General features: G+C 66.1%; 1 protein-coding gene and 1 long non-coding RNA gene across 2 annotated transcripts; both read left to right on the top strand.

Moving 5' to 3' along the window:
- The first annotated feature begins 339 nt into the window (after nt 1–339).
- Nucleotides 340–21,886, top strand: MAP2K7 (mitogen-activated protein kinase kinase 7). The gene is given in 14 exon segments (XM_071800727.1): nt 340–640; nt 3,091–3,138; nt 5,314–5,362; nt 5,364–5,456; nt 6,457–6,523; nt 6,612–6,725; nt 6,822–6,941; nt 8,259–8,366; nt 8,451–8,630; nt 9,345–9,425; nt 10,494–10,636; nt 10,768–10,813; nt 12,666–12,799; nt 21,826–21,886. Coding segments are annotated over 14 exon segments (1,338 nt in total). The 5' UTR covers nt 340–516; the 3' UTR covers nt 21,857–21,886.
- Nucleotides 13,969–16,076, top strand: LOC136113969 (uncharacterized). The gene is made up of 2 exons (XR_011736123.1): nt 13,969–15,162; nt 15,197–16,076. It is a non-coding gene; the product is annotated as an uncharacterized lncRNA (long non-coding RNA).
- Nucleotides 21,887–27,801: the final 5,915 nt, after the last annotated feature.

The raw sequence follows: 27,801 nt of genomic DNA, 5'->3' as shown, positions 1-27,801 counted from the left end.
GGAGGTGGGGCAGTTTAAATGGGGGGGGGTCTCTATGTTCCCCTAATTGCGGCTTCGCGCATGCGCCCTCCCGCACTCTAGGGGGCGCACGCTGATCGGTGGCGCATGAGTCCGCCCTCCCGCACCCCAGCTGGGCGCTCGCTGATTGGCCCCCACGCTTTGCGCATGCGCACTTGCCCTCCCGAAGCCACAGCGGGTGAGGGCAAGCGGGGTTTTGCCCTTTCCAGTGCCGCGCTGAGGCCGCATCGACGACAACAGAACAACGGGCGATGGGTATTCCCGCTCCGGGGGGTTGTATGGATGAGCTTTGCATCCCTTCAACCCCCGATATGCTGTAATTCTATAGTTCTATACATTTGGTCTCAACGCCCTACTTATAAGTACGGGGGCTACGGTGGCCGGCAGCACTCAGAAAACCCCACACTCACTTCGCGGCTTGCGGACGGCGGCCCGGCGGGGTCAGGCGGCGCATGCGCAGCGCCGTGTTTGTGCACTGGCTGCGCGGCGGCGGGGAAGATGGCGGCGTCCTCGCTGGAGCAGAAGCTGTCCCGGCTGGAGGCCAAGCTGAAGCAGGAGAACCGGGAGGCCCGCCGCCGCATCGACCTCAACCTCGACATCAGCCCGGCCCGCGCCCGGCCCAGTAAGGGAGCGCCCGGGGCAGCGGGGGGAACGGGGGGGAACGGGGGGGGACAGGGCCCGGGCCCGGGCCGGGCGGCGGCGGGGAGGAGGATGGGGGGGCACCCGAGGGATGGGGGTTCAGTGAGGGGTTTGGGGCTGGGGGAGCACCCGCGTTATTGGGGTTCAGTGAGGGGTTTGGGGTTGGAGGGGCACCTGCGTTATTGGGGTTCAGTGAGGGGTTTGGGGCTGGGGGACATGGGGAGGTTGGGGGGGACATGAGGAGGTTGGGGGGGAACCCATGTTATTGGGGTTCAGTGAGGGGTTTGGGGCTGGGGGACATGGGGAGGATGGGGGGGGCACCCGTGTTATTGGGGCTCAGTGAGAGGTTTGGGGCTGGGGGGGGCACCCACGTTATTGGGGTTCAGTGAGGGGTTTGGGGCTGGGAGAGCACCCGCGTTGTTGGGGTTCAGTGGGGGGTTTGGGGCTGGGGGGACATGGGGAGGATGGGGGGGCACCCGTGTTATTGGGGTTCAGTGAGGGGTTTGGGGCTGGGGGGACATGGGGAGGTTGGGGGGGACATGAGGAGGTTGGGGGGCACCCGTGTTATTGGGGTTCAGTGAGGGGTTTGGGGCTGAGGGACATGGGGAGGTTGGGGGGCACCCGTGTTATTGGGGCTCAGTGAGAGGTTTGGGGCTGGGGGGGGCACCCACGTTATTGGGGTTCAGTGAGGGGTTTGGGGCTGGGAGAGCACCCGCGTTGTTGGGGTTCAGTGGGGGGTTTGGGGCTGGGGGGACATGGGGAGGTTGGGGGGGACATGAGGAGGTTGGGGGACACCCGAGGTATGGGGGTTTAGTGAGGGGTTTGGGGCTGGGGGACATGGGGAGGTTGGGGGGGACATGAGGAGGTTGGGGGGGAACCCGTGTTATTGGGGTTCAGTGAGAGGTTTGGGGCTGGGGGGGGCACCCACGTTATTGGGGTTCAGTGAGAGGTTTGGGGCTGGGGGGGGCACCCACGTTATTGGGGTTCAGTGAGGGGTTTGGGGCTGGGGGACGTGGGGAGGTTGGGGGGGACATGAGGAGGTTGGGGGGGAACCCATGTTATTGGGGTTCAGTGAGGGGTTTGGGGCTGGGGGCACATGGGGAGGTTGGGGGGCGTCTGTCTTATTGGGGTTCAGTGAGGGATTTGGATCTCGGGGGGGGCACCCATGTTGTTTGGGTTCAGTGAGGAGTTTGGGGCTGGGGGGGACATGAGGAGGTTGGGGGGGACATGAGGAGGTTGGGGGGGACATGAGGAGGTTGGGGGGCACCTGTGTTATTGGGGTTCAGTGAGGGGTTTGGGGGGACATGAGGAGGTTGGGGGGGACATGAGGAGGTTGGGGGGCACCTGTGTTATTGGGGTTCAGTGAGGGGTTTGGGGGGACATGAGGAGGTTGGGGGGGACATGGGGAGGATGGGGGGGCACCCGTGTTATTGGGGTTCAGTGAGGGGTTTGAGGTTGGCGGGGGGCATGGGGAGGCTGGGGGGGCACCCGTGTTATTGGGGTTCAGTGAGGGGTTTGGGGTTGGAGGGGCACCCACGTTATTGGGGTTCAGTGAGGGGTTTGGGACTGGGGGGGGGACATGGGGAGGATGGGGGGACACCCGTGTTATTGGGGGCAGTTTGGGCTGGTTTTGGGGTATCTGGGGCAGTTTAGGGGGCGGTTGGGGCTGATTTTGGGGTATTGGGGGGCAGTTCCAGCTGGTTTAGGGGTGTTGGGGCAGTTGAGGTGCTGGGGGGGCCCTTGGGGGGCTCTTGTGGGACTGGAGCCATATTGGGGGGGGGGGGCTCTTGAGGTCATATGGGGTGAAACGGGGGGGGGGGTATTTGGGGGGACGTGGGTGGTGGGGGTTGGGGGGCACAAGGGTTTATTGGGTGAAATGGGGGGGGGCACAGGGGTTTCCTGGGGCTGTATTGGGAACCTTTTGGGGGTGCCGGGGGGGGATTATTTGGGGGGTAAGCGCTACAATTATCACCCTAAGGAACCATTTGGGGGGTGGGGGGACACCCAACCCCCCAACCCCCCCACCAGGTAGGAGTTTATTGGGGGGGGGGGGGGGCACACACAGGCCCCCCCAAACCTTCCCATCATTTCCCTCCAATTTTATGGATTGAAAACCCCCCCATTTCCGGGCCGGGGGTGTCCGGAGCCACTGTAGCCCCCCCTTACCCCCCCCACCCCCTTTTCCCCTCCCACCCCCCCAATTTAAGTTCATTCTGGTCCCCCCACCCCCCACCCCAACACCACCAATTTGTTCCTATTGTGATTTATGGTGTTTTTCTTTCTTTTCATTTTTCCCCCCTTTTCTTTTTTTTCTCCCCCATTTCCCCCCCCCCATTTTCAATTTTTTTTTCCCCTATTTCTTTGTCTCCCCCCCCATCATTTTATTTATTTACCTCTCCCCCCACCCCCCCCCGTGTCCCCCCCCCCATCCAGTTATCGTCATCACCCTAAGCCCCGCTCCCGCTCCGTCCCAGCGAGCAGGTACCTCCACATCCCGCCGCTTGGGCCCCCCCCCACTTCTAACGCTCCCCCCGCCATCGCTGACCCCCCCCCTTTGTCCCCTTCCTTGGGGACATCCCCGTGTGTCCCCCCCCAGCACACCCACCCGTGCCTCAGTTTCCCCACTCAATCTCTCAGCTTTTACCCCAGCGGCTTCTCCCCCCCCCCCCCACAACTCACCCTGTGTGTCCCCCCCCCCCACCCCAGAATGTCACCTGAATGTCCCCTGTGTCCCCCCCCCCACCTTGGCTGTCCTGCCTGTCGCATGGCGTGTGGCCCCCGGCCCGGCCCCGCATGCGGCCGCGGCGCGGCATGGAGGGGGGAATGGGGTGAATTGGGGTGAAATGGGGCAGGAATGGGTCAAATGGGGCTGGGGTGGGGGTGGGGAATGGGGTAGGAATGGTTCAAATGGGGAGGGGGGGGGAATAGGGCAGGAATGGTCCAAATGGGGCTGGGGGGAATAGGGCAGGAATGGTCCAAATGGGGAGGGGGGGGGAATAGGGCAGGAATGGTCCAAATGGGGAGGGGGGGGGAATAGGGCAGGAATGGTCCAAATGGGGCTGGGGGAGAATAGGGCAGGAATGATCCAAGTGGGGCTGGGGGGGGAAATGGGGCAGGAATGGTCTAAATAGGGCTGGGGGCAGGAGGGGGAATGGGGCAGGAATGGTCCAAGTGGGGCTGGGGGGGAATAGGACAGGAATGGTCCAAATGGGGCTGGGGGGGAATGGAGCAGGAATGGTCCAAATGGGGCAGGAATGGTCCAAGTGGGGAGGGGGGGAATGGGGCAGGAATGATCCAAGTAGGGCTGGGGGGGAATAGGGCAGGAATGGTCCAAATGGGGAGGGGGGGGAATGGGGCAGGAATGGTCCAAATGGAGCTGGGGGGAAAGTGGGGTGAAAATGGGGCCAGGAATGGTCCAAATGGAGCTGGGAGGGGGGGAAATGGGGTGAAAATGAGGCTGGGAATGGTCCAAATGGGGTTGGGGGGGAAATGGGGTGAAAATGGGGCAGGAATGATCCAAATGGGGCTGGGGGAGGGCTGATGGGTCTCTGTTTCCCCCACCCATTTTTTTGGGGGGGTCTGATGGGTCCGCACCATTTTTGGGGTCCGACTTGTGTGTGTGTGTCCCCATTCTGGGGGGGACTGATGTGTCTCTCCCCCCATTTTGGGGCTCTACCATGTTTCCCCCCCTATTTTTGGGGGGGGTCTGATGTGTCCCCCCCATTTCAGGGGCTCCGACGTGCGTCCCTCCCCATTTTGGGGGGGTTGGCGCGTTTCTCTGAGCCCCCCATTTTTGGGGCTGTGCCCTGTGTGTTCCCCCATTTTGGGGGGGCTCTGTGTGTCCCCCCCATTTTTGGGTTATGACGTGTCCTCCCCATTTTGGGGGGGGTCTGACAGGTCTCTCTGACCCCCCCTTTTTGGTGTCTGACGCGTGTGTCTCTCCCAGTTTGGGGTGTCAGATCCCCCCCAGTTTGGGGTGTCAGATCCCCCTTATTTTGGGGTGTCTGCCCCCCCATTTTGGGGTGTCTGCCCCCCATTTCAGGCTGTCTGCCCCCCCACCCATTTTGGGGTGTCCCCCCATTTCAGGCCTTCTCCCCCCCCATTTTGGGGTATCTGATTCCCCCATTTCGGGGTGTCTGCCCCCCCATTTTGGGGTGTCCAATTCCCCTATTTCAGGGTGTCTGACCCCCCCCCCCCCAGTTTCAGGGTGTCTGTCCCCCCCATTTCAGGGTGTCTGTCACCCCCATGTTGGGCTGTCCCCCCATTTCGGGGTGTGGGTCCCCCCCATTTCGGGGTGTGGGTCCCCCCCATTTCGGAGTGTGGGTCCCTGTTTTGGGGTATGTCCCCCCCCCCATTTCGGGGTGTGTCCCCCCCCGTTTCAGGGTGTGTGTCCCCCCATTTCAGGGTGTGTGTCCCCCCCATTTCAGGGTGTGTGTCCCCGCATTTCGGGGTGTGTGTCCCCCCCATTTCGGGGTGTGTGTCCCCCCATTTCAGGGTGTGTGTCCCCCACTTTGGGGGTGTGTGTCCCCCCCATTTTGGGGTGTGTGTCCCCCCCATTTTGGGGTGTGTGTCCCCCCCATTTCGGGGTGTGTGTCCCCCCCCATTTCGGGGTGGGGGTCCCCGTTCCCGGGTGTGTGACGCGCCTCTCTCCCCCAGCTCTGCAGCTGCCGCTGGTGAGCGAGGGGGGGGGGTCGGGCCGCGCTCCCCGAGGCCGCCCAGCACCCGCCCCCCCCCTCGCGGCCCCGCCACATGCTGGGGCTGCCCCCCCCGCCCTTCCTGCTGCCGCGCAGCGTCGAGAGGTGAGACCCCATTGGCCGGGACGCCCGGGGGCGCTCGCTGATTGGCTGGGGGCTATGGAGGGGCGGGTTGGCGTGCCCTGATTGGCTAGATGTGGGGCGGGGTGGGGGGGGTGGAATCACATGCATTGATTGGGTGGCAACTCAAGGATCGTGTGCGCTGATTGGCCAGAGGTCCAAGGGATCGTGTGTGCTGATTGGCCAGAGGTCCAAGGGATCGTGTGCACTGATTGACCAGAGGTCTAAGGGATCACACGCCCTGATTGGCCAGAGGTCCAAGAGATTGTGTGCACTGATTGGCCAGAGGTGCAAGGGATCGTTTGTGCTGATTGGCCAAAAGTCCAGAGGAATCATGTGCACTGATTGGCTGGCAGCCCAGGGAATCACATGCACTGATTGGCCAGAGGTTCAGGGAATCACATGCACTGATTGGCCAGAGGTTCAGGGGATCACTTGCGCTGATTGGCCAGCAGCCCAGGGAATGCTGTGTGCTGATTGGCCAGGTGGAGATCTGTTGTGTGCTGATTGGCCAGAGGTCCAGGGTGGTCGTGCGCAGTGATTGGCCAGAGGTGCACGGGATCACCTGCACTGATTGGCCATTGGCTCAGGAAATCTCACGCACTGATTGACCATTGGCTCAGGAAATCTCACGCACTGATTGGCCAGCAGCCTGGGGTATCATGTGCACTGATTGGCTGGGCAGGAGATCAGTTGTGTGCTGATTGGCCAGATGTTTAGGAGCCCATGGGTGCTGATTGGCCGGTTGCCCTTGCCCTGTTCTGATTGGCCAGGGGCTCCCCATCCTGATTGCTAGGCATCTCCATCCCTATTGGGCGTGTCCCCCTTTACCCTATTCTGATTCGCTAGGGCTTGTCCTTTACACTATTCCGATTGGCCAGGCTCCCTCTTGGGTGATCTACCCCACCTCTCCTTTGCCCCATGCTGATTGGCCGCAGCCTCCAGCGCCCCATCCTGATTGGCCCATTCTCCCCCTTGTCCGCAGCATCGAGATCGACCAGAAGCTGCAGGAGATCATGAAGCAGACGGGGTACCTGACCGTGGGGGGGCAGGTGAGCGGGGGACACAGGGGACACGGTGGGGACACGGGGGACCGGGGGGGACACGGGGGGACCCTGACCCCCCGTTTCCACCCCCCAGCGCTACCAGGCGGAGATCAACGACCTGGAGAACCTGGGGGAGATCGGCAGCGGCACCTGCGGGCAGGTCTGGAAGATGCGCTTCCGCAAGACCGGCCACGTCATCGCCGTCAAGGTGGGGACCCCCAAATCACCCCGCCCCCCCCGATCCCGGCGTGTGTCCCCCCCTTTCTGAACCCCCACTTTGTGTGTATGTTCCCCCCCCCCCCAGCAAATGCGGCGCTCGGGGAACCGGGAGGAGAACAAACGCATCCTGATGGACCTGGACGTGGTGCTCAAGAGCCACGACTGCCCCTACATCGTGCAGTGCTTCGGCACCTTCATCACCAACGTGAGCCCCCCCGGGGTGGAGAGGGTTGTGGGGACCCCCCAGGTTGGGATATGGTCATAGACCCCCCCCAAGATGTGTATGTGACCGTGGACCCCTCCAGATCAGGATAAGGCCCCCCCCATGGTCTGGATTCATCCATGGCCCCCCCAGATCAAGATATGATCCCCCCGTGGTCTGGATCCATCCATGCTCCCCCCAGATCAAGATATGGCCCCCCCAGGTCTGTGTGTGGTCATCAGCCCCCCCAGACCAGGATACGGCCCCCCCAGGGTTGGGATCCATCCATGGCCGCCCAGATCAAGATATGACCCCTCCAGGGTCTGGATCCATCCATGCCCCCCCCAGACCAGGATATGGCCCCCCCAGGGTCTGGATCCATCCATGCTCCCCCCAGATCAGGATAGGGCCCCTCCCAGGTCTGTATGTGGCCATGGACCCCCCAGATCAGGGTACGGCCCCCCCAGGCTCTGGATCCATCCATGGCACCCGCAGATCAAGTTATGGCCCCCCCAGGTCTGGATGTGGTCATGGCCCCCCCAGATCAGGATACAACCCCCCCAGATCAGGATACGGCCCCCCCAGGTCTGTATGTGGTCATGGGCCCAGGATACGGCCCCCCCAGCTCTGTATGTGGCCATCAGCCCCCCCAAATCAGTATACGACCCCCCCAGGGTCTGGGTCCATCTCTGGCCCCCCCAGATCAAGATACAGCCCCCCCAGGGTCTGGATCCATCCATGGCCCCCCCAGATCAGGATAAGGCCCCCCCAGGTCTGTATGTGGTCATGGGCCTCCCCAAATCAGGATACGCCCCCCCCAGGATCAGGATCCATCTGTGGCCCCCCCAGATCAGGATACGACACCCCGAAGTGTGTATGTGACCATCAGCCCCCCCAGATCAGGATATGACCCCCCCAGGGTTGGGATCCATCCATGGCCCCCCCAGGTCTGTATATGGTCATGGGACCCCCTAAATCAGAATATGGCCCCCCCAGGATCAGGATTCATCCATGGTCCCCCCAGACGAGGATAACGCCCCCCCACCAGGGTCTGGATCCATACCTGGCCCCCCCAGATCAAGATACGGCCCCCCCAGGGTCTGAATCCGTCCATGCCCCCCCCCAATCAGGATACAGCCCCCCAGGTCTATATGTAGCCCCCCAGATCAGGATACAGCCCCCCACGTTCTGACCATGGCCACAGGCCTCCCCCAGCCCTTGTCCCCCCCCACATTGTCCCCATGACCCCAACCAAGCTGGGGACATGTCCCCACTGTCCCCAATGTCCCCAGGAGCCCTGACCCCCCCTTGCCCCCCCAGACCGACGTGTTCATCGCCATGGAGCTCATGGGCACCTGCGCCGAGAAGCTCAAGAAGCGGATCCAAGGGCCCATCCCCGAGCGCATCCTGGGCAAGATGACAGTGGCGGTGAGCGAGGGGGACACTTGGGGACACCCGGGGGGTTGGGGGGGGTCCCAGCGCTGATGTCCCGTCCCCCCCCCTGCCCCGCAGATCGTGAAGGCGCTGCTGTACCTGAAGGAGAAGCACGGGGTGATCCACCGCGACGTGAAGCCCTCCAACATCCTCCTGGACGAGCGGGGACAGGTCAAGCTCTGCGACTTCGGCATCAGCGGCCGCCTGGTCGACTCCAAGGCCAAGACCCGCAGCGCCGGCTGCGCCGCATACATGGCCGTGAGTCACCGGGGGGGCACCGGGGGGGGCACAAGGGGGCGTATTTTGGGGGTACGTGGGGTGTCTGGTACATCAGCGGCCGCCTGGTCAAGTCCAAGGGCAAGAACTGCAGTGCCCACTACGCCACCTGCATGGCTGTGAGTAACTGGGGGACAATGGGATGTGGGGGGGCTGTGAGGCAGGGGGGGCACAGGGGGGGCACATGGGGGGCTGTGAGTGAGGGGGGGGCACGAAGGGGTGTATTTTGGGGGTACATGGGGTGTTTGGTACATCAGCGGCCCCCTGGTCAAGTCCAAGGGCAAGAACTGCAGTGCCCACTACGCCACCTGCATGGCTGTGAGTAACTGGGGGACAATGGGACGTGGGGGGGCTGTGAGGCAGGGGGGGCACACGGGGGGCTGTGAGTGAGGGGGGCACAAGGGGGTGTATTTTGGGGGTACATGGGGTGTCTGGTACATCCGCGGCCCCCTGGTCAAGTCCAAGGGCAAGAACTGCAGTGCCCACTACGCCACCTGCATGGCTGTGAGTAACTGGGGGAGAATGGGACGTGGGGGGCTGTGACTTGGGGGGAGCACACAGGGGGCAGTGTCACCAACATGAGCTCGGGGGGGGCGCCCCAAAGGTGGGTGCTCTGTGTCCCCCTGGTTTGTGGGTGCTGGGGGTCCCCAGTGTCCCCCGCAGTGTCCCACAGCCCCCTTGTGTCACCTCCAACAGCCCGAGCGCATCGACCCCCCCGACCCCACCAAACCCGACTACGACATCCGCGCCGACGTCTGGAGCCTCGGCATCTCCCTGGTGAGCCGGCCACGAGTGTCCCCAAGTGTCCCCAGTGTCCCCAAGTGTCCCCAGTGTCCCCAAGTGTCCCCAGTGTCCCCATTGTGCCCATGTCCCCAGGTGGAGCTGCCACAGGGCAGTTCCCTGTGTGTCCCATTGTCCCCATGTCCCCATTGTCCCTGTGGTGTCCCCATTGTCCCCATTGTGCCCATGTCCCCAGGTGGAGCTGCCACAGGGCAGTTCCCTGTGTGTCCCATTGTCCCCATGTCCCCATTGTCCCTATTGTCCCTATGGTGTCCCAATTGTCCCCATGTCCCCAGGTGGAGCTGTCATGAGGCAGTTCCCTGTGTGTCCCATTGTCCCCACGGTGTCCCCACTGTCCCCATGTCCCCAGGTGGAGCTGTCATGGGGCAGTTCCCTGGGTGTCCCAGCGAGTTGGTGTCCCCATTGTCCCCATGTCCCCATGTCCCCAGGTGGAGCTGCCACAGGGTAGTTCCTTGTGTGTCCCATTTGTCCCCATGTCCCCATTGTCCCTATTGTCCCTATGGTGTCCCCATTGTCCCCACGGTGTCCCCATTGTCCCCAGGTGGAACTGGCCACGGGGCAGTTCCCTGTGTGTCCCTATTGTCCCCATTGTCCCCACGGTGTCCCCACTGTCCCCATGTCCCCAGGTGGAGCTGTCATGGGGCAGTTCCCTGGGTGTCCCAGCGGGTCGGTGTCCCCATTGTCCCCATTGTCCCCATGTCCCCAGGTGGAGCTGTCATGGGGCAGTTCCCTGTGTGTCCCAGCGGGTCGGTGTCCCCATTGTCCCCACTGTCCCCATGTCCCCAGGTGGAGCTGTCATGGGGCAGTTCCCTGTGTGTCCCAGCGGGTCGGTGTCCCCATTGTCCCCATTGTCCCCATGTGCCCAGGTGGAGCTGTCATGGGGCAGTTCCCTGTGTGTCCCAGCGGGTCGGTGTCCCCATTGTCCCCATTGTCCCCATTGTCCCCATGTGCCCAGGTGGAGCTGTCATGGGGCAGTTCCCTGTGTGTCCCAGCAGGTCGGTGTCCCCATTGTCCCCATTGTCCCCATTGTCCCCATGTCCCCAGGTGGAGCTGGCCACGGGGCAGTTCCCGTACCAGAACTGCAAGACGGACTTCGAGGTGCTGACGAAGGTGCTGCAGGAGGACCCCCCCTTGCTGCCCCCCGCCATGGGCTTCTCCGGGGACTTCCAGGCCTTCGTCAGGGACTGGTGGGTGACAGGGCCACCCCGCTGTCCCCAGGGTGTCCCCAGGGTGTCCCCAGGGTGTCCCCAGGGTGTCCCCGGGGTGTCCCCAGGGTGTCCCCATGTCCCTGCCCCACTGACCCCCCGCTCTCCCGCAGCCTCACCAAGGACCACAGGAAGAGACCAAAGTACAACAAGTTACTGGTGAGTCCCCTTGTCATTGTCACACGTGTCCCCAGGGAGGGGGCCGAGGGTGCATGTGGTACCTGGTGGCCCTGGGGGTGTCCTTGGCCTCCCTGTCCCCAGCCCTGTCCCCATATCTGTGTCCTCGTGCCCATGTCTGTGTCCCCGTTCCTGTCCCCATATCTGTGTCTTGATGCCCACGTCTGTGTCCCCATATGTGTCCCCACACCCATGTCCTTGTGCCCACGTCTGTGTCCCCATGTCATCGTCCCTGTCCCCGTGTCCCCATATGTGTCCCCATCCCTGTCCCCACGTGTGTCCCGGTGCCCACACCCACATCCTGACCCCCGTGTCCCCATGTTCCCGTGTCCCCATCCCTGTGCCCACGCCCACATCCTGGTCCCCGTGTCCCCATGTCCCCGTGTCCCCATCCCTGTCCCCACGTGTGTCCTGGTGCCCACACCCACATCCTGACCCCCATGTCCCTGTGTCCCCATATGTGTCCCCATCCCTGTCCCCACGTGTGTCCCGGTGCCCACACCCACATCCTGGTCCCCATGTCCCCGTGTCCCCATGTCCCCATCCCTGTCCCCACGTGTGTCCCGGTGTCCACATCCTGACTCCCATGTCCCCATGTCCCCGTGTCCCCATGTCCCCATCCCTGTCCCCACGTGTGTCCTGGTGTCCACATCCTGACTCCCATGTCCCCGTGTCCCCATCCCTGTCCCCACGTCTGTCCCGGTGCCCACACCCACATCCTGGTCTCCGTGTCCCCATGTCCCTGTGTCCCCATCCCTGTCCCCACGTGTGTCCTGGTGCCCACACCCACATCCTGACCCCCATGTCCCTGTGTCCCCATATGTGTCCCCATCCCTGTCCCCACGTGTGTCCCGGTGCCCACGCCCACATCCTGGTCCCCGTGTCTTCATGTCCCCATCCCTGTCCCCACGTGTGTCCCGGTGTCCACATCCTGACTCCCATGTCCCCATGTCCCCATCCCTGTCCCCACGTGTGTCCCGGTGCCCATGCCCACATCCTGGTCTCCGTGTCCCCATGTCCCTGTGTCCCCATCCCTGTCCCCACGTCTGTCCCGGTGCCCACACCCACATCCTGGTCCCCGTGTCCCCGTGTCCCCATCCCTGTCCCCACGTGTGTCCTGGTGCCCACACCCACATCCTGGTCCTCGTGTCCCCATGTCCCCATGTCCCCATCCCTGTCCCCACGTGTGTCCTGGTGCCCACACCCACATCCTGACCCCCATGTCCCCGTGTCCCCATATGTGTCCCCATCCCTGTCCCCACGTGTGTCCCGCTGCCCACGCCCACATCCTGGTCCCCGTGTCCCCATGTCCCTGTGTCCCCATCCCTGTCCCCACGTCTGTCCCGGTGCCCACACCCACATCCTGGCCCCCATGTCCCTGTGTCCCCATATGTGTCCCCATCCCTGTCCCCACGTGTGTCCCGGTGTCCACATCCTGACTCCCATGTCCCCATGTCCCCATCCCTGTCCCCACGTGTGTCCCGGTGCCCATGCCCACATCCTGGTCTCCGTGTCCCCATGTCCCTGTGTCCCCATCCCTGTCCCCACGTGTGTCCTGGTGCCCACACCCACATCCTGGTCCTCGTGTCCCCATGTCCCCATCCCCCCATCCCTGTCCCCACGTGTGTCCCGGTGCCCACACCCACATCCTGACCCCCATGTCCCTGTGTCCCCATATGTGTCCCCATCCCTGTCCCCATGCGTGTCCTGGTGCCCACACCCGCATCCTGACCCTCGTGTCCCCATGTCCCCATCCCTGTCCCCACGTGTGTCCCGGTGCCAACACCCACATCCTGTCCCCATGTCCCTGTGTCCCCATCCGTGTCCCCTGCAGGAACACAACTTCATCAAGCGCTACGAGACGCTGGAGGTGGACGTGGCCACCTGGTTCAAGGACGTCATGGCCAGGACAGAGTCCCCTCGCCCGGGCGGTGGCCTCAGCCAGCACCACCTGCCCTTCTTCACCAGGTAGCGCCCGCCGCCACCCCCGGTGACACCCGGTGACACCCCCGCAGTGACACCCGGTGACACCCAATGACACCCGCCGGCACGGTGACACCCACCGCGGCCACCGCAACGTGTCCTGCTGCGTCCCCACGTGTCCCAGCGCGGCGTGGGGTGTCACAGCGTGTCATGGGGTGTCCCAGGACGTCCCCCCGTGTCCCCATGTGTCCCCACATGTCCCAGGGTGTCCTGGTCTCTCCCGTGTCCCCATGTGTCCCTGGACATCCTTGTGTGTCCCCACGTATCCCAGGACATGTTGATCTGTCCCTGTGTGTCCCCACATGTCCCAGGACGTCTTGATGTGTCACCACGTGTCCCAGGACGTCCTCATGTGTCCCCACAAGTCCCAGGCTGTCCTGGTCTGTCCCCACACGTCCCAGGACATCTTGATGTGTCCCTACATGTCCCAGGCTGTCCTGGTCTGTCCCCACATGTCCCAGGACATCTTGATGTGTCCCTGTGTGTCCCAGGATGTCCCCCCCTGTCCTGGGGCACCCTGGGCTCTCCCATGTCCCCACATGTCCCAGGGTGTCCTGGTCTGTCCCAGGACATGTTGATCTGTCCCCGTGTGTCCCTGGACACCCTCATGTGTCCCCACATGTCCCAGGCTGTCCTGGTCTGTCCCCATGTGTCCCTGTGTGTCCCTGGACACCCTCATGTGTCCCCACACGTCCCAGGACATGTTGATCTGTCCCCACATGTCCCTGTGTGTCCCTGGACATCCTCATGTGTCCCCACATATCCCAGGACATCTTACTCTGTCCCCATGTGTCCTTGTGTGTCCCCACGTGTCCCAGGGTGTCCTGGTCTCTCCCACGTCCCCATACATCCCAGGACATCTTGATCTGTCCCCATGTGTCCCTGTGTGTCCCAGGACACCCTCGTGTGTCCCCACATGTCCCAGGGTGTCCTGGTCTGTCCCAACATGTCCCAGGACATCTTGATGTGTCCCCATGTGTCCCTTTGTGTCCCAGGATGTCCCCCCCTGTCCTGGGGCATCCTGGGCTCTCCCATGTCCCCACATGTCCCAGGGTGTCCTGGTCTGTCCCATGTCCCTGTGTGTCCCAGGGTGTCCCCATGTGTCCCCACATGTCCCAGGATGCCTTGATGTGTCCCAGGACATGTTGATCTGTCCCCACGTGTCCCTAGACACCCTCGTGTGTCCCCACATGTCCTAGGCTGTCCTGGTCTGTCCCCATGTGTCCCTGTGTGTCCCTGGACACCCTCGTGTGTCCCCACATATCCCAGGGTGTCCTGGCCTGTCCCATGTCCCTATGTGTCCCAGGGTGTCCTGGTCTGTCCCCATACATCCCAGGACATCTTGATCTGTCCCCATGTGTCCCTGTGTGTCCCTGGACACCCTCGTGTGTCCCCACATGTCCCTTTGTCTCCATGTGTCCTCGTGTGTCCCCTCATGTCCTGGTCTGTCCCATGTCCCCACCTGTCCCAGCACATCCCAGCGTGTCCCCTCCTGCTGTCCCCACCCCAGTCCCAGCACTGGGCCATGGGGACGCCCCTGTCCCCTCCCTGTCCCCTCCTTGTCCCCCCCAGGGTGGCCCGTGCCTCAGTTTCCCCAGGGCCAGCAGCTGTTCCTATGGCCACCACTGTCCCCAAGCCCACTGGGGACACGGGGACAGGACACGGCTGTGGGGGACGTGGATGTGACACCAGGACGTGACATGGGGACACGACACCGGGACATGACATGGGACATGGGGACACGGCACAGGGATGTGACATGGGGATGGGGACACGGAGGTGACACGGGGATGTGCCGGGGACACTGGGGACAATGGGGACACGGCGCGAGGCCAACGCGGAGGTGGCACCGAGGGGACACAGCGGGTGACGTGACAAGAGCGGGTGGCACGGGGGTGGCACGAGGACGTCGCACGGACAGCGTGGGGACACAGCAGGTGACATGGGTGGCACGAGGAGGGATGGGACGTGGGGACACGAAGAGGTGGCACCAGGATGTGACATGGGGACACTGCAAAGAGGTGGCACCAGGATGTGGCACGGGGACATGGCAAAGAGGTGGCACCACTATGTGACATGGGGACATGAAGAGGTGGCACCAGGATGTGACATGGGGACACGAAGAGGTGGCACCAGGATGTGACACGACGCGGAGGTGACACCAGCATGTGACATGGGGACACGATGAAGAGGTGGCACCAGGATGTGACATGAGGACAAGATGTGGAGGTGACATGGGGACATGGTGAAGAGGTGGCACTGCGATGTGACATGGGGACATGAAGAGGTGGCACCAGGATGTGACACGAGGACAAGATGCGAAGGTGACATGGGGACATGGTGAAGAGGTGGCACCGGGATGTGACTTGGGGACATGAAGAGGTGGCACCGGGATGTGACATCGGGACAAGACACGGAGGTGGCACCGGGATGTGACATGGGGACAAGACACGGAGGTGGCACCAGGATGTGACATGGGGACATGGTGAAGAGGTGGCACCAGGATGTGACATGGGGACATGAAGAGGTGGCACCGGGATGTGACATCGGGACAAGACACGGAGGTGGCACCGGGATGTGACATGGGGACAAGACACGGAGGTGACATGGGGACATGGTGAAGAGGTGGCACCGGGATGTGACATCGGGACATGAAGAGGTGGCACCGGGATGTGACACTGGGACATGAAGAGGTGGCACCAGGATGTGACTTGGGGACATGAAGAGGTGGCACCGGGATGTGACATCGGGACATGAAGAGGTGGCACCGGGATGTGACATGGGGACATGAAGAGGTGGCACCGGGATGTGACATGGGGACATGAAGAGGTGGCACCGGGATGTGACACAGGGACAAAGCGCCGAAGGACAATGCAGAGGTGGCACCGGTGACACGGAGCGGTGGCAGATGGCTCGGGGATGTGACACGGAGGGACACGGCGTGGATGTGACAGCCGGACACGTCACGGGGATGTGACACAGAGGGACAACGTGGGGATGTGACCCGTGGGGACACCGCGGGCGCCCCGTGGGGCCGGTGACACGGTGACAATCAGGGCCGGGGCCGTGGGGACGGTGGCGCCGTCCCCGTGTGTCCCCAGGTGTCCCCGCGTGTCCCCGGGTGGCAGCAGGTGCAGTTTTAGTGCATTGCGGGCACGGCGGCTCCTCCCCCCTCGTTAGCGTCGTCATTATTAATTATTATTATTGTTATTATTATTATTATAATTATTATTATTATTATAAATGCGCATGTGGAACCCGAGGGGCCGCGTTGCTCAGGATCTGGGGACATGGGGGACATCGGGGACAAGGGGGGGACGTGGGGACCTGGGGATGGGGGGGGACATTGGGGACACAGGAAGACGTGGGAGGACACGGGGAGAGGGGACAGTGGGGACATTGGGGGCAGGGGGTGACATGGGGACCATGGATGTGGGGGACATTGGGCACACAGGAAGATGTGGGGGGGACATGGGGAGAGGGGACATTGGGGACATCGGGGATGGGGTGACATTGGGACATGGGGACCTGGGGATGGGGGGGACATTGGGGACACAGGAAGGCGTGGGAGGACACGGGGAGAGGGGACATTGGGGACATTGGGGGCAGGGGGTGACATGGGGACCATGGATGTGGGGGACATTGCGATGGGGACGGGGGGGACATTGGGGATGGGGTGATATTGGGACATGGGGATGTGGGGGACATTGGGCACACAGGAAGATGTGGGGGGACATTGGGGACAGGGGACATGGGGATGGGTATGGGGGGGATATTGGGGACATCGGGGACAGGAGGGGACATTGGGACATGGGAGACGGGGTCACATTGGGACATGGGGACCATGGACGTGGGGGACATTGTGATGGGGACGGGGGGGACATGAGAGGGGACATGGGGGACATGGGGATGGGGGGGACATTGGGGACAGGGGTGGGACAGTGGGGACATGGGGACATGGTGGGGACATTGGGGATGGGGTGACATGGGGGACATGGGGATGGGGGGGACATTGGGACATGGGGACCATGGACCTGGGGGACATTGTGAGGGAGATGGGGGGGACATGGGGGACACAGGAAGATGTGGGGGGACATGGGGATGGGGGGGACATTGGGGACACTGGGACATGGGGACATGTGGGACATGGGGATGGGGGGGACATTGGGGACATCAGGGATGGGGGGTGACTTTGGGACATGGGGACCATGGATGTGGTGGAGATGGGGATGGGTATGGGGGAGATTGGGGACACAGGAAGATGTGGGGGACATGGGGAGAGGGGACATTGGGGACAGGGGGGGACAGGGGGTGACATTGGGACATAGGGACCTGGGTGACATGGGGATGGGGACAGAGGGGGACATTGGGACATGGGGACCTGGGGGACATGGGGATGGGGACGGGGGGGACATGGGGATGGGGAGGACATTTGGGACACAGGAAGATGTGGGGGGACACAGGGAGAGGGGACATTGGGGACACAGGGACATGGAGGGACATGGGGACAAGGATGGGGACATTGTTGGGGGGTATTGGGGACACAGAAATGGGGGGGGTCATGGAGGGAGTTGGGGACATCAGAGACATGGAGAACATGGGACACTGGGGACATGGAAGGGACACATGGGGACATCGGGGGAGGTTGTCCCTGGATGCCTGGGTCCCCTCCCGGATGCCTGGGTCCCCTCTCGGACGCCTGGGTCCCCTCCCGGATACCTGGGTCCCCTCCCGGACGCCTGGGTCCCCTCCCGGATGCCTGGGTCCCCTCCCGGACGCCTGGGTCCCCTCCCGGACGCCTGGGTCCCTCCCCGGGTGACGTCCCTGCAGCCCAAGGCCAGGCGGGTGTCACTGGGGAGACGGTGACCTCGGGGGGACCCCCCGCCCCCCATCACGCGTGGGCGGGACCTTGAGCCGCCGCTGGGGACATCGGGACACGCGTGGGGACCTCGGGGACATCGGGGACACGCGCGGGGACCCCTCGATGGCGCCGCGCGGGAGCCGCCCCCTCCCCCTCCTGCTGCTGCTGCTGCTGCCCGGGGGGGGACCCGCAGGTTGGGGGGGGCACGGGGGGACCCAGGCGTCCGGGGTGGGGGACAGGGGATGGGGGGGACCCAGGCGTCCGGGGAGGGGTGGACAGGGGATGGGGGGGACCCAGGCGTCCGGGTGGGGAGATGGGGGACCCAGGCGTTCGGGAGGGGGGACAGGGGATGAGGGGGGACCCAGGCGTCCGGGGGATCACTGGGGGACCCAGGCGTCCGGGGTGGGGGACAGGGGATGGGGGGGACCCAGGCGTCCGGGGAGGGGTGGACAGGGGATGGGGGGGGACCCAGGCGTCCGGGGGTTCATGGGGGGACCCAGGCGTCCTGGACGTGGGACAAGGGATGGGGAGGGACCCAGGCGTCCGGGTGTTCACAGGGGGACCCAGGCATCCGGGGTGGGGGACAGGGGATGGGGGGGACCCAGGCGTCCGGGGTGGGGGACAGGGGATGGGGGGGACCCAGGCGTCCGGGGCAGGGGACAGGGGATGGGGGGGGACCCAGGCGTCCGGGAGGGGAGGTGGGGGACCCAGGCGTTCGAGGGGGGGACAGGGGGTGAGGGGGACCCAGGCGTCCGGGGGTTCACGGGGGGACCCAGGCGTCCGGGACAGGGGACAGGGGATGGGGGGGACCCAGGCGTCCGGGAGGGGAGATGGGGGACCCAGGCGTCCGGGGTGGGGGACAGGGGATGGCGGGGGGACCCAGGCGTCCGGGAGGGGAGGTGGGGGGACCCAGGCGTTCGGGGGGGGACAGGGGATGGGGGGGACCCAGGCGTTCGGGGTGGGGGACAGGGGATGGGGGGCGACCCAGGCGTCCGGGAGGGGAGATGGGGGACCCAGGCGTTCGGGGGGGGACAGGGGATGAGGGGGGACCCAGGCGTCCGGGGGATCACTGGGGGACCCAGGCGTCCGGGGTGGGGGACAGGGGATGGGGGGGACCCAGGCGTCCGGGGAGGGGTGGACAGGGGATGGGGGGTCCCAGGTGCCTGGGGGTTCATGGGGGGACCCAGAGGTGGCACCGCCCGCAGGGCCCCCCCCGGGCTGGCCGTGGGGTGACACTGGGGACACGGGGGGGACCCCGAGCCCCCAGAGGCCGCGATGCAGCGGGAACCGGCCCGGGGTGAGTGGGGGGGGCACTGGGGGGGGCACTGGGGGTCACTGGGTGGTAACTGGGGAGGTCACTGGGTGCACTGGGAAGGCTGAGGGGGGGGTCACTGGGAGGGGGGGTACTTGGTGACTGGGTGGTAACTGAAAGGGGCACTGGGGGGCACTGGGGGGCACTGGGGTCACTGGGGGGGCACTGGGGGGCACTGGGGGGTCACTGGGGGGCACTGGGGGTCAGTGGGAGCACTGGGGAGGGGCACTGGGAGCACTGGGGGCACTGGGGGCACTGGGGGGGTCAGTGGGGCACTGAGAGCACTGGGGGGGCACTGGGAGCACGGGGGATCACTGGGAGCACTGGGGGGGCACTGGGGGCGCTGGGAGCACTGGGGGTCACTGGGGGGCACCGGGTGTCCACTGGGGGGCACTGGGGGGGCACTGGGGACACTCAGGGGGGGCACTGGGGGTCACTGGGGTCAGTGTGGGGGGCACCGGGAGCACTGGGGGGCACGGGGGACACTGGGGGGGCACTGGGAGCATTGGGGGTCACTGGGGGCACTGGGGGGCACTGGGAACACTGGGGGGTCACTGGGGGCACTGAGAGCACTGGGGGTCACGGGGGGGGCACTGGGGGGGCACTAGGAGCACTGGGGGTCACTGGAGGCACTGGGGGGCACTGGGAGCACTGGGGGGTCACTGGGGGCACTGAGAGCACTGGGGGTCACTGGGGGTCACTGGGGGGGTACTGGGAGCACTGGGGGTCACTGGGGGGGCACTGGGAGCACTGGGGGTCACTGGGGGGGCACGGGGGGGCACTAGGAGCACTGGGGGTCACTGGGGGTCACTGGGGGGGCACTGGAGGGGCACTGGGAGCACTGGGGGTCACTGGGGGGGTCACTGGGGGGGCACTGGGAGCACTGGGGGTCACTGGGGGGGCACTGGGAGCACTGGGGGTCACTGGGGGGGCACTGGGAGCACTGGGGGTCAGTGGGGGGTCACTGGGGGGGCACTGGGAGCACTGGGGGTCAGTGGGGGGTCACTGGGGGGGTCACTGGGCTGAGCGGAGCCCCCGTCGGTGCCGCAGCCCCGCTGCCCCCCCCGCCCCCCCCGCCCCCCCCGCCTCCGTTTGGACGTTTCCGCCACCCCCGAGTTTCCCCCCGCGCCGGGACCGCGCGCCGTGCCCGCTGGGGGGCGCGTGTTCGTGCAGGTGCGGGGGGGACACCCACGTGACAGCCCGGGGACACCCACGTGACACCCCATGGGACACCCCGGGACACCCCCTGTGACACCCCCTGGGACACCCCTGGGGACCCCCCTGTGACACCCCATGGGACACCCCCCGTGACACCCCCCGGGGACACCCCCTGTGACACCCCCCGGGGACACCCCCTGTGACACCCCCCGTGACACCCCCTCTGTGACACCCCCTGGGACACCCCTGGGGACACCCCATGGGACCCCTCCTGTGACACCCCCCGGGGACCCCCCTGTAACACCCCCTGTGACACCCCATGGGACCCCCCCTGTGACACCCCTGGGGACACCCCATGGGACCCCCCCCCGGGGACACCCACTGTGACACCCCCTGTGACACCCCATGGGACACCCCCCGTGACACCCCCCGGGGACCCCCCCTGTGACACCCCCGGGACACCCCCCGTGACACCCATGGGACCCCCCCTGGGACACCCCCCAAGACCTCACAGCATCCCCAGTGCCCCCCGGTCCCCCCCGGTGACCCCCGGGTCCCCATCACCCCCCCCGGTCCCTCCCATTGTCCCGGTCCCCATCGCCCCGCCTCGGGTCCCCATCACCCCCATTGTCCCCTCCCGTGTCCCCCCCATCACCCGGTCCCTGTCCCCCCTGGGTCCCCATCACCCCCCAGTCCCCCTCATTGTCCCTGTCCCCCCTGTCCCCATCACCCCCCCCATTGTCCCTGTCCCCCCTGTCCTCATCACCCCCCCACTGTCCCTGTCCCCCCGGGTCCCCACCACCCCCCAGTGCCCCCCATTGTCCTTGTGCCCCCTGTCCCCATCACTCCCCCATTGTCCCTGTCCCCCCTGTCCCTATCACCCCCCACATTGTCCCTGTCCCCCCTGTCCCGCCCGGGTCCCCATCACCCCCGCATTGTCCCTGTCCCCCCGGGTCCCCATCACCCCCCAGTCCCCCCCATTGTCCCTGTCCCTCCTGTCCCCATCACCCCCCCATTGTCCCTGTCCCCCCGGGTCCCCATCACCCCCACATTGTCCCTGTCCGCCCTGTCCCCATCACCCCCCCCATTGTCCCTGTCCCCCCTGTCCCCCCCGGGTCCCCATCACCCCCCCATTGTCCCTGTCCCCCCGGGTCCCCATCACGCCCCCATTGTCCCTGTCCCCCCGGGTCCCCACCACCCCCCAGTCCCCCCCATTGTCCCTATCCCCCCTGTCCCCATCACCCCCCCACTGTCCCTGTCCCCCCGGGTCCCCATCACGCCCCCATTGTCCCTGTCCCCCCTGTCCCGCCCGGGTCACCATCACCCCCCCACTGTCCCTGTCCCCCCGGGTCCCCATCACCCCCCAGTCCCCCCCATTGTCCCTGTCCCCCCTGTCCCGCCCGGGTCACCATCACCCCCCCACTGTCCCTGTCCCCCCGGGTCCCCATCACCCCCCAGTCCCCCCCATTGTCCCTGTCCCCCCTGTCCCCATCACCCCCCCACTGTCCCTGTCCCCCCGGGTCCCCATCACCCCCCAGTCCCCCCCATTGTCCCTGTCCCCCCTGTCCCCCCTGTCCCCATCACCCCCCCATTGTCCCTGTCCCCCCTGTCCCCATCACCCCCGCACTGTCCCTGTCCCCCCCGTCCCCCCCCCCCCACTGACCCCCCCTTTCTCCCCAGATCTCCCTGTCCCGGGCCCCCCCCGCTCTGAGCTTCTCCCTCCGCCGCTGTTTCGTGTCCCCCCGCTCTTCGCCCCCCCCGCCCGGTCCCCCCCCGCTCCCCCCCCCCGCGGCCGCTCGTGGTTCTGCGGGGGGGCTGCGGGGCGGGGGGGGGGCGCGGGGGGGGCGCGGCGGCTGCTCCGCTCCTTCCTGCTCCCCCCGCGCTTCCCGGAGCCGCTGCAGTTCCTGCATTGTCACCTGCGGCTCTGCCGGGCCGGGGGGGGACACGGGGGGACATGGTGGGGACACGGGCTGCCACGGGTACGGGACACGGGGGACACGGGGGGGACAGGGGGGGGACACGGGTACGGGGACATGGGGGGACATGGGGGGACGGGGGGGACACGGGTACGGGGACACGGGGGACATGGGGGGACACGGAGGGACACGGCGGGACATGGGGGGACATGGAGGGGACACGGGGGGACACGGGCTGCCCCGGGTACGGGGACACGGGGGATATGGGGGGACACGGGGGGACATGGGGGACACGGGGGGACATGGAGGGGACACGGGGGGACACGGGCTGCCCCGGGTACGGGGACACGGGGGATATGGGGGGACACGGGGGGACATGGGGGGGACACGGGCTGTCCCGGGTACAGGGACACGGGGGACATGGGGGGACACAGGGGACACGGGGGGACATGGGGGACACGGGGGACATGGGGGACACGGGGGGACATGGGGGACACGGGTACGGGGACATGGGGGGACACGGAGGGACATGGAGGGGACACAGGCTGCCCCGGGTACGGGGACACGGGGGACATGGGGGGACACAGGGGACACGGGGGGACATGGGGGACACGGGGGACACGGGAGGACATGGGGTACACGGGTACGGGGACATGGGGGGACATGGAGGGGACACGGGGGACGTGGGGGGAACACGGGGGACACGGGCTGCCCAGGGTACGGGGACACGGGGGGACACGGGGGGACACGGGGGGACATGGGGGACACGGGCTGCCCCGGGTACGGGGACACGGGGGACATGAGGGGACACGGGGGACATGAATGGACACGGGGGGACACGGGGGGACATGGGGGACACGGGTACGGGGACATGGGGGGACACGGGCTGCCCCGGGTACGGGGACACGAGGGGACATGGGGCGGACATGGGGGGACATGAGGGGACACGGGAGGACACTGGGGGACACGGGCTGCCCCCGGTATGGGGACAAGGGGAGGGGGAACATGGGTGGGACACGGGGGGACACTGGGGATGGGGGGACACGGGGGACAGGAGGGAGGGGGACACGGGGATGAGGGGATATTGGGGGACAGGGAGGGACACGAGGGACAGGGGTGGGGACACGGGGGAATGGGACATGGGGGGGCACAGTGGGACATGGGGGAGATGAGGGACACAGGGGGACATGGGGGACACGGGGATGAGAGGACACGGGGGGACATGGGGGGACACGGGGGACAGGGTTGGGGACACTGGAGAGGGGGGACACGGAGGACAGGAGGGAGAGGGACACGGGGGGACATGGGGACACCGGGAGGAGGGGACACGGGGGGGAAGCACCGGGAACAGGGGACACCGGGACTGGGGAGGGACGGGGGGACACGTTGGGGACAAAGGGGACACGGGGACCAGGGGGACACCCCGGGATTGCGGACACGGGACCGGGACAAGAACGGGATGGGGGGGGACACCGGGAGTGGGGCGGAGCCACCCCCAGTGTGGGGGGGGCACTGGGAGCGGGGGGTGAACTGGGGGGCACTGGGGTGAACTGGGGGGCACTGGGGTGAACTGGGGGGCACTGGGGTGAACTGGTGCCTCCTCCCCAACAACCAGTGCCGGGCGGAGTCATGTGACTCCCGGGAGGGCGGGGCCTCCGGCTCAGGCTCCGCCCCCCGGCCCCGCCCCGGCCCCGCCCACGGCCGCGCGCTCCGCACCGTCACGCGCCCCATAGTGGTGACTCTGGGACCCCCCGGGACCGCCGCGCCAGGTCCGGACCCCCCGGGACCCCAAAAACGGACCCCAAACCGGGACCTCAAACCGGGACCTCAAACCGGGAACCCCCAAACCGGGACCCCAGAAACTGGACCCCCAAACCTGGACCCCAAACCGGGACCCCAAACCGGGACCCCAAACTGGGAAACCCCAAACCGGGACCCCAGAACTGGGACCCCCAAACCGGGACCCCCCCCAACCGGGAACCCCCCCAAACCTGGACCCCAAACCGGGACCCCAGAACCGGGACCCCAAACCGGGACCCCAAACTGGGAAACCCCAAACCGGGACCCCAGAACTGGGACCCCCAAACCGGGACCCCCCCAACCGGGAACCCCCAAACCGGGACCCCAGAAACAGGACCCCCAAACCAGGACCCCAGAAACGGGACCCCAAACCGAGACCCCCCCCCCCCCCCCACTCCGGGACCCCCAAACTGGGAGCCCCACAATGGGACCCCCAATACCGGGACCCCCCCCCGGGACCCTCAAAACTGGGACCCCAAACCGCGATCCCAAACCCGGGACCCCCAAACCAGGACCCCCCGGGAACCCCCAATCCCCCCAAACCGGGACCCCCCGGGAACCCCCAATCCCCCAAACCGGGACCCCCCGGGAACCCCCAACCCCCCAAACCGGGACCCTCCCAACCCCCCAAACCGGGACCCTCCCCCCAATTTCTATCCCCTCCCCCCCCCAGGTGCCCCCCCGCTGCCGTTCCCGCCCCTCCCCCCTGTGCTGCACCGCCCCCCGCCCCCCCCGCCCCCCCCGCGGGCCCCGCCCCGGAGCCCCCCCGCGGGTGAGTGGGGGGGGACCCGGACGCCTGGGTCCTTTTTTGGGGGGTGGGGCGGTTTGAGGGGGTACCCGGATGCCTGGGTCCCTTTGGAGGGGTGGGGAAGTTTTGGGGTCCCCAGACGCTTGGGTCCCTTTGGAGGGGTGGGGAAGTTTTGGGGGGGGGTACCCGGACGCCTGGGTCCCTTTGCGGGGGCGGGTGGGATGGTTTTGGGGTACCCGGACACCTGGGTCCCTTTGTGGGGGGGTGAGGTGGTTTGGGGGGTCTCCGGACGCCTGGGTCCCTTTGTGGGGGGGTAGGGAGGTTTTGGGGCTCCCGAACGCCTGGGTCCCTTTGGGAAGGGGTGGGGTGGTTTTGGGGGTACCCGGACGCCTGGGTCCCTTTGTGGGGGGGTGGGGTGGTTTTGGGGCTCCCGAACGCCTGGGTCCCTTTGGAGGGGTGGGGAAGTTTTAGGGGGGGGTACCCGGATGCCTGGGTCCCTTTGTGGGGGGGTGGGGAGGTTTTGGGGCTCCCGAACGCCTGGGTCCTTCTGGGGGGGGGGTGGGGTGGTTTTGGGGTCCCCGGACGCCTGGGTCCCCCTAACTGTGCCCCCCCAGCCCCCGCTGTGCCCCCCCCGGCCGTCGCCGCCGTTTCCTTCGGGGCCTTCGTGGTGGGGGCGGCGCTGGCGGGGGGGCTGTGGTGGCTCCACGGCCGCACAGGTGAGGACCCCCCCCCCCCCCCCAAAAAATGGGACCCCCCCCCCCCAAATCTGGGACCCCCCCAAACTGTGATCCCTCCGTGACCCCTCCCCAAAAACTGACTCCCCCTCCAAAACTGCGACCTCCCCCCCAAATCTGTGACCCCCCCCAAATTCATTACCCCCTCCAAATCTGTGACCCCCCCCCCCAAATTTGTTACCCCCCCCCAAAATGTCAACCCCCCCCAAACTGAGACACCCCCCCCCCCCTCCAACTCACCCCCTCCCCAAACTGTGTCACCCCACCCCAAAAGTGGGGAGCCCCCCCCCCCCCCAAAACTGGGACCCCCCCCCAAACTGTGACACCCCCAACTGAGAGCCCCCCCCCCAAAAACTGGGATCCCCTCTTAAACTGCGACACCCCCCCCAAAACTGGGACCTCCCCCCCAAACTGTGACACCCCCCCCCAAAACTGGGACCCCCATCCCCACAAACTGGGGACCCCCCCCAAACTGTGATCCCTCCGTGACCCCTCCCCAAAAACTGACTCCCCCTCCAAAACTGCGACCTCCCCCCCAAATCTGTGACCCCCCCCAAATTCATTACCCCCTCCAAATCTGTGACACCCCCCCCCAAATTTGTTACCCCACCCCCCCAAAATGTCAACCCCCCCAAACTGAGACACCCCCCCCCTCCAACTCACCCCCTCCCCAAACTGTGTCACCCCACCCCAAAAGTGGGGAGCCCCCCCCCCCCAAAAACTGGGACCCCCCCCCAAACTGTGACACCCCCAACTGAGACCCCATCCCCAAAAACTGGGGTCCCCTCTTAAACTGCGACACCCCCCCCAAAACTGGGACCCCCCATCCCCACAAACTGGGACCCCCCCCCAAAACTGGGACCTCCCCCCCAAACTGTGACACCCCCCCCAAAACTGGGACCCCCATCCCCACAAACTGGGGACCCCCCCCAAACTGTGATCCCCCACGACCCCCCCAAAACTGCGACCCCCCCCAAACTGTGACACCCCACCCCAAAACTGGGACCCCCCCCCAAAACTGGGACCCCCCCCCCTCCAAAACTGGGGACCCCCCACTCAAAAACTGGGACCCCCAATCTGATTTCCCCCTGTGACCCCTCCCCAAAAACTGACCCCCCCCAAAACTGTGACCCCCCCCCAATCTTGTAACCCCCCCAAACTGTCACCCCCCCCAAACCGTGACCCCCCAAATTTATTACCCCCCAAAATGTGATCCCCCCCAAAATGTACCCCCCCCCCACCAAACTGTGACCCCCCCCCCCCAAACTGTGTCCCCCCCACCCTCCCCATTCCCCCTCCCTAATTTTTGCCCCCCCAGCCGCCCCCCGACCCCCCCCCAGCTCCAGCGCTGCCCCCCAGGTACGGACTGGGGATACTGGGAGCACTGGGGTGGAACTGGGAGGTGTTGGGGGGGGTCACTGGTGATACTGGGGGGCACTGGGAGGGATGGGAGGGAACTGGGAGGGATAGGGAGGGGGTCACTGGTGATACTGGGGGGCACTGGGAGGGATGGGGGGGTCACTGGTGATACTGGGAGGCACTGGGAGGGATGGGGAGGGGGTAACTGGTGATATTGGGGGGCACTGGGAGGGATGGGGAGGGGGTCACTGGTGATACTGGGGGGCACTGGGAAGGATGGGGGGGAACTGGTGATACTGGGGGCACTGGGAGGGATGGGGAGGGGGTCACTGGTGATATTGGGGGGCACTGGGAGGGATGGGGAGGAAATGGGAGGGATAGGGAGGGGGTAACTGGTGATACTGGGGGCACTGGGAGGGATGGGGAGGGGGTCACTGGTGATACTGGGGGGCACTGGGAGGGATGGGGGGGGTCACTGGTGATACTGGGGGGCACTGGGAGGGATGGGAGGGTCACTGGTGATACTGGGGGTCACTGGGAGGGATGGGTGGGGTAACTGGTGATACTGGGGGGCACTGGGAGGGATGGGGGGGAACTGGTGATAATGGGGGTACTGAGAGGGTTGGGGAGAGGTAACTGGTGATACTGGGGGGAACTGGGAGGTATTGGGGGGTCACTGGTGATACTGGGGGGCACTGGGAGGGATGGGGAGGGGGTCACTGGTGATACTGGGAACACTGGGGGGCACCAAACCCCCTCCCCCCAGCTCAGAACCATTGACCCGAAGCCGCTTCTGGCTGTGACCCCCCCGGCTGCGCCCTGAGCCCCCGGACGCCTGGGTCCCTCCCCGGACGCCTGGGTCCCTCCCTGGACGCCTGGGTCCCCCCCACATGCCTGGGTACCCCCAGGACGCCTGGGTCCCCCCCGAACTCCTGGGTCCCCAGCCCCCTCTTCCCCGGGGGGGGCAATAAAGGTGTTGCCATCCCCCCCCCCATGTGGTTATTGGGGTCCCCACGGGGGGGGGGGGGGGGGCGCTATTTTGGGGTGAATTCCTGTGTTTTGGGGGCAATCGCAGGGATTTCCGGAGCACGGGTGTTTT

This window comes from Patagioenas fasciata, chromosome 32, assembly GCF_037038585.1.
Source record: "Patagioenas fasciata isolate bPatFas1 chromosome 32, bPatFas1.hap1, whole genome shotgun sequence".
Taxonomy (NCBI): Eukaryota; Metazoa; Chordata; class Aves; order Columbiformes; family Columbidae; genus Patagioenas; species Patagioenas fasciata.
Note: the sequence above shows the minus strand (reverse complement) of the source record. Positions and strands in the feature narration are given on the sequence as shown.